Source organism: Henckelia pumila, chromosome 2 (genome assembly GCF_033568475.1).
Source record: "Henckelia pumila isolate YLH828 chromosome 2, ASM3356847v2, whole genome shotgun sequence".
In the NCBI taxonomy this organism is placed as follows: Eukaryota; Viridiplantae; Streptophyta; class Magnoliopsida; order Lamiales; family Gesneriaceae; genus Henckelia; species Henckelia pumila.
Window position 1 is genome coordinate 126301232 of NC_133121.1, and position 6401 is coordinate 126307632.

Genomic DNA, 6401 nt, shown 5'->3' on the forward strand with positions numbered 1-6401 from the left:
AGCCACTTGATTTCTCTGAATCACTATCTGTTTCTGCCCACTTGATTTCTCTGAATCACTATCTGTCACTGCTCAGTTGTTCTGCTGACTTTTCTGTTTTGGCTGGTGACTCTATTTTTACTGCATTCAAGGCCTTAGTTAATTGTGAGGTAGACTGTTCTTTTTCCTGAGTCTGCAACTCGAATTCATAGGCCTTTAGATCAGCAAATAAGTCATGCACCTCCAGTCTGTTCAAGTCTTTCGATTCTCTCATGGTCATTGTCTTCACATCTCATTCTTTAGGAAGGCCTCGAATCACCTTGAGAATAAATTCTCTGTTGGGATAAGTTTTTCCAAATCCATTAAGCTCAATGACAATGCTGCTTACTCTCTCATCAAATTCTGTCATTGATTCTCCTTGTTTCATCTTGATGTTGTCAAATTTTTGAGTGGCTACAGACAATTTGTTTTCCTTTGTCTGTTCATTTCCTTCACAGAGTTGAATCAACTTTTTCCAAATCTTTTTTCCAGTTTTACATGTCTTGATTTTGCTAAAGGAATTCTTGTAAAGAGTTTTATACAAGATATCCTTAGCCACATTGTCCAGATTTGCCTTCTTTTTGTCTTCAGCAGTCCATTCGATTTTAGGTTTCTCAATGTACTGTGAGCCGCCTCCAGAAAGGGCTATAGCAGTATTGACCTTTGTGATCTCAAGAGATCCATCAGTGATAACAAACCATATGTCATCGTCTAATGCTGATAGGTGTGCTTGCATACGAATTTTCCAGTCATCAAAGTCTTCCTTTGAGAACATAGGAATTTTGCTGAATGAAGTCATTTTGGTTTAGTGCTTTAAGAGTAAGATAATAACATGTCTTTGATACCACTTGTTAGGATCGGTTGAAAGTCTAGAGGGGAGGTGTAGTAACCCGCATCTTGATTTAAGTAATTACATGATTAATCAAAAGTATTAAAAGTGTATTAAGAACGGAACGTCTGATGGGGAAACGGAAGCAACGTTCGCTAGGCAGAACGGACGCAACGTTCCCTTTGACAGGCAGGCATGAGGTGGCTCGATGACTAAGCTACGATTTTTGACAAGAGTCAAACATACAGGAACGGACGCAACGAACCAGGAACGGACGCAACGTTCGTGTCCGGGAATTTTGGCTATAAATAGGGGTCTCCGGGATTCATTTTGAATTACGAATTCCGAGTTTCCTTCTTTCAGTTATATAGTGTGAGATATACACTTGAGGGCCATATCGGTTATAATAGAGGTTTTTGAATAACCAAGGTGTGGTTATAGTCATCTGGGACTAGCGACTCCAAAGGGCTTACTACGGACGAAGGTATGGTCCGGGAATATTTTTAAGTTTTGGGAGTACTTATTAGCTTAGTTAAGGCTTATAGAACTTGTGTAGTGATACGGTGAACTTTTGAATATAGGCTTTGAACCTAGGATCCTTCTATACTTGAACTAGCCTAGAGGTAAGTACACATTGACTGAGATTGCCAGCGAGTATACATGTTTATATATTGCATTTATTTGGGCATTATTATATGGCATGATATATGCTTTACCGCTTTTCATATTCATATGTCATGTGCATATACACGTTGAGCCTATACCTTGTTATACCTGACTATAGAACCGCTCAGCTCTATACTCGATAGTCTGTCACTGAGAGTACCGCGATGGCGGGGGCATTTATGTCTGACTACTCTGGTGTACTAGACGAGTGTGGTTGCACCCAGAGGTTGATCTGTGCGGTGGCAGCACTCATTTGGCGCCGGTACTGAGCATGACTTTTCATATGACCTTTCACCAGGCATCATGTTGCATGCATCATATATATATATATATATATATATATATATATATATATATATATATATATATATATATATGTTTACTCATGTTTATGTACTGGGTGGGGCAGGTAACAGGATAGACGGAGCTGGTAGTTCGAGGAAGGACTAGGGAGCCAGAGATTTCAGGGGATTTTATACAGCAGGATTTGTTGAGCTGTATAAATGTTTAGATAGTTTATTTTAAGCATTTCGATATGGTTGTATCACTACAGATTTAAGCCTGGATTTGTTATACTAAGCTGATATGTAATTTATGGTTTATGTTTCCGCAAGATTTACTCTGTTAAGCATTGTTTGCTTTATTAAGTTTAATGCATGCTATTAGTTGTCAGTTAGTAGGTGATACCATGTAGGATCACTACATTTTTTGTATCAGAGCATGCTTAGATTTTGGGATTAGTACTTGGGATTTAGTCTAGTCTTGAGTATTTATTGCGCATTTGGGATTTTAATGTGCAATTCTTTTCAGGATATGCTGACGAGAGTCACGGTAGTGTTGGCCAGAGAGGTGGTCATCATCATCGTCATTGTAGCGACCCGACCTGGATCCACTACCTAATCAGATTTAAGAGCATAATTAAGCATGCATTAAATAAAATCGCTGCGGAAGACTTAAATACAAGCAGACCGACAGAATACAACCGGCTAACAAACTCGATTTATACAACCCAATCGAATTATTTAGATAAAAACCTACAGCTAAATACTGCTGTCTTCAAGGTCGCTGGCTTTTCCAGGCTCCTGGTGCTCAATCCTGCACCTACACCTGCCCCGTCGAATAGGGTATCCATATACATAGAAAATACTGGACGTGAGCTCTAAGCTCAATACGAAAGCACTGATAAACATACAAATATGATGCATGCAAATGACAGGGTATCCATATCTGGGATAGCTGTATACGAACTGCTCAGACTGGCACCTGAGATATAATCTCGTCACATCGGCGTAGCTAACCACTGTGTGTGACCACTCATTCCCGAATCATGGACGCGGACCACGGAGTCCTCGAGGTATCAGTACCTAAGGGTACTCGATATCAAACGTCCTAACAGGGCTGAGCAACCCTAACTGGCTCATCTCGAAAGATATACAGATGTTCAGGCACAAGATGATATGCACATGCCGCATAACAATAATAACATACAAACACATAAATGCAACATATAAGCATGCATATCCGCTGACAATCTCAGTCAGTACTTACGTACCTTTCTAAGGCAGTCCTAGTAGTTCCACTCTAGGTTCCAAGCCTATCATCAAGTCTACAATGCAAATACCCATGCATCAAACAATAAGCTCTAAAAGTCTTAACTAAGTTATTGCATACTCCTAAATAATTTAAGGAGACCATAGCTATACCTGCGTCCGTCGTCAGCCCACTGATGGAGACTATCCCGCAACTAGGGGTACACCCCTGCTGCAGCTCCACAGCTTCGAGCATTGCTCTGCTACACGAGCACTGCTCCGCTACTGTGTCAGACACTGTCTGACTATACTAAAATATGTTTCCTACTCCAACTCTAAAATAAGAGTACCCAAAGCCCTAAAATAGGACCACAAGGGCGAAGGAGAGAAACTCGGAATTCGCACCAAATGAGGAGCTCGGACCTCATATTTATAGAGCACGTTCGGATCATCCGATCCTGACTTCGGATCGTCCGAACTGCTTCGGGCCGTCCGATCGTCTCATCGGATCGTCCGATCTCCGCCACGCGTCCAACCAATCGCATGCAACCATACACCTGTCCAATACACTGTTCGGGTATTATTTTGGGACAGCTGGCCGCATGAGTTTGGATCGTCCGAACATCTCCCGGATGACGTCACCAATGACGTATTATTTTGGGACAGCTGGCCGCATGAGTTCGGATCGTCCGAACCCACTTCGGACCGTCCGAAGTCTTCAGAGCCTCCGAAGCCTGGCTCCGTCCGTGTTCGGATCGTCCGAACTCAAGTTCGGAGCATCCGAACCTGCCGAACCATATCCACCATTTTTTAGTGTCCTGGATCCATTTTTGGACTCTGTTAATTCATCTGGAATTTCCTTAATCATGTTTTACTTAATCTCAACATGAATATACGATTAATTACTCATTAATTGTTAGTTTTGGATACGGGCTACTACATTCCCACCACCTTAAAAGGATTTTGTCCTCGAAATCTAGAGTAAACCCCGGGAATATAGTATAAACCATTCGTCCTATTCATTAATAGTTCCGATTCAAAACATTGGGTCGAATAACCTTCGACAACCCCAATCCTTGCTAAAATTGTGTCACACTACTGACTACCGTCAGTTATCCATCGTTAACCGCAACGACACGGCACATTCGGTCCAAATTACCCATTGAATCAGTCACACTGCCTACAGATCTTAGCGATGACACTCATGCTAAGATTTTAACTAGTTATCAGATATCTCTGGACAAGCACGAACTCTATCGCTGCCCATTGAGACAACAAGATACAACTCATTGTATCTCACTAGTGTAACGATAACATCGCATCCCTTGGCGTTATCGCGAAGCTCTAAACAAATCGATCTAGATTCGACTCTTGGTCAAATCCTAGATATCCCTTTTTCAACAACTCGTGTGGGTTACTTTTTATCACGAAGGATAAAATGTATCTTCAAAAATAGTACCTTATGCGAATAGAAATGGCAACTACTGGCCACCAGCTCGCAGAGCAATCGCACCACTGCACACGACTCTAACCATCTGAAACCCTCAGACTAATAGCAATAAACCTTGATCCGAATCTCGCTATCGTAGATGGTATCTAATTTATCATCTTAGTCATCCTATCATGGATAACCACCAAATCCTGACAATTCCTGGCGTCATAGTACGTACCTTTAGAACTTACTTTTCCCAATGAATGTTTCCCAAAGAGTACCAACTAAGTAAACAGATGACAAAATCTCTGCTTATTAACCCCAATTGCTACAAAATCCTTGTACACAATTTCTTGTTTTAATGCACCTTCGAGGTCGTCGCCTCGAAATTCACTATCATCCTGCTGAAACTCCCAGATGGACCAACACCATCCTCAGCAGTAGTCTATATCAGATGCTTACTTCTATCTCGAAACTAGAGATAGTATCGACGAAAACGATTCCGGTTAATCCTGTTCCAGATAACCAAATCCTTGGCTCCCTAGCGAGGATAACCAAACGGATTCAACTAGATCCCGCACAAAATCTATCAATACTAGTGGCAATCCCGCTATCTCAACCTCTCAATGACACAGCATATCAGAACGCACTGGGATATTAGTGACAACAACCCTTCCAGACTCAGAAAAACAAGTCTCAGCTGTTGTCTCATCCCATGAAACGACTAATGCTAACTTGCTAATGCTCATTGAAATCCATAAGCACTTGTCGAATCGTCTCTCAACAACAAATCTTGAGAAATCTGCTGGAAGCACCCCAAGCAAAACACTCTGACTAATAGTCTTCAAAATTTGTCCACTGACAAACCTGGGACAATCACTGAATCCTATTTCCGCAAACTGAATAATTCATTGCTAACACCAAGCAATGCTCAGATCAAAATCCGTCACTGGTAGCCAAAGCAACGTTACCAACAACTACGATCACACCAACTAATGACCACTTTCGTGATCCGCAGAATCCAAAAGTCTTGATTCCCGCATTCCTGGAGATCCCTTAGCGACTAAAGAATTTCCTAAATGCACTTGAATCGTTATATCAAAGCATACCATACTTAAAGTACCATTCCCAGTACTTCTTGATTCACTATATCCCATCTGTACCGATTGGAATAATCTGATCAATCAAATCGATATAATGTAGCTCTCGTCATGCCTGACGATATCAACCCTAATCAGACAATCACTGATCAATGAAACTCTCATGGCTCGATCAATATCGATGCTCTCACTACCACATGTTCGCATATCCCAAATACTTGGAATCAAAAGAATCACAGCTGATTCAATCACTCATCTTTGACAAAGTCAGACAACAATTACAAGTAGTCACTAGTGCTAAACCTGCACCAGTCTAGACATACTATCACTGTCTATCTTCATCCAAGATGATCATAAGGACTTGTTCAACCCAAGCCGCAATACAAGTTCAAAATATTTCAACTATCGTTGAACATGCTCCTGATAACTATATCTCTTGCTAAGACTGCAACAAATCGAGACTGAGGTTACTTGCCGCGGTGTCCCACCTGAAATCACCACCAAGAGTACACTGGCATAAATCACGCTATCCTCACGCCTCCAATAGTCATGTACAATCCTAGCATCGGATATAATCTATCACTGAAGGAAACCATCAATGCTGAAAACTACTCATCCCCGAGTCAAATGTTTCAGGAATTTCACAAACCCATCTCCTGGATAGCCCCTATCACAAGAGCATCCAAACCCCGACTAGATCCACTAGTCTAGTAGTATCCAATAGACTAAAACTATCTGCTCAGAGTACGCACTCGTCAAGGAAAATCCCTCCAAGACTGGTCCTTATGACAAAACTGCAAACCAATATCTCTGACGACAGTCAGACG

At 41.5% G+C, this 6401-nt stretch overlaps 1 protein-coding gene across 1 annotated transcript; it reads right to left on the reverse strand.

Annotated features, from left to right (window-relative positions):
• Positions 1-271: 271 nt before the first annotated feature.
• Positions 272-817, reverse strand: LOC140878366 (uncharacterized). Its single transcript, XM_073281964.1, has one exon. The coding sequence runs from the start codon at positions 815-817 to the stop codon at positions 272-274; it is 546 nt and encodes a 181-aa protein (XP_073138065.1).
• Between the last annotated feature and the right edge of the window lie 5584 nt (positions 818-6401).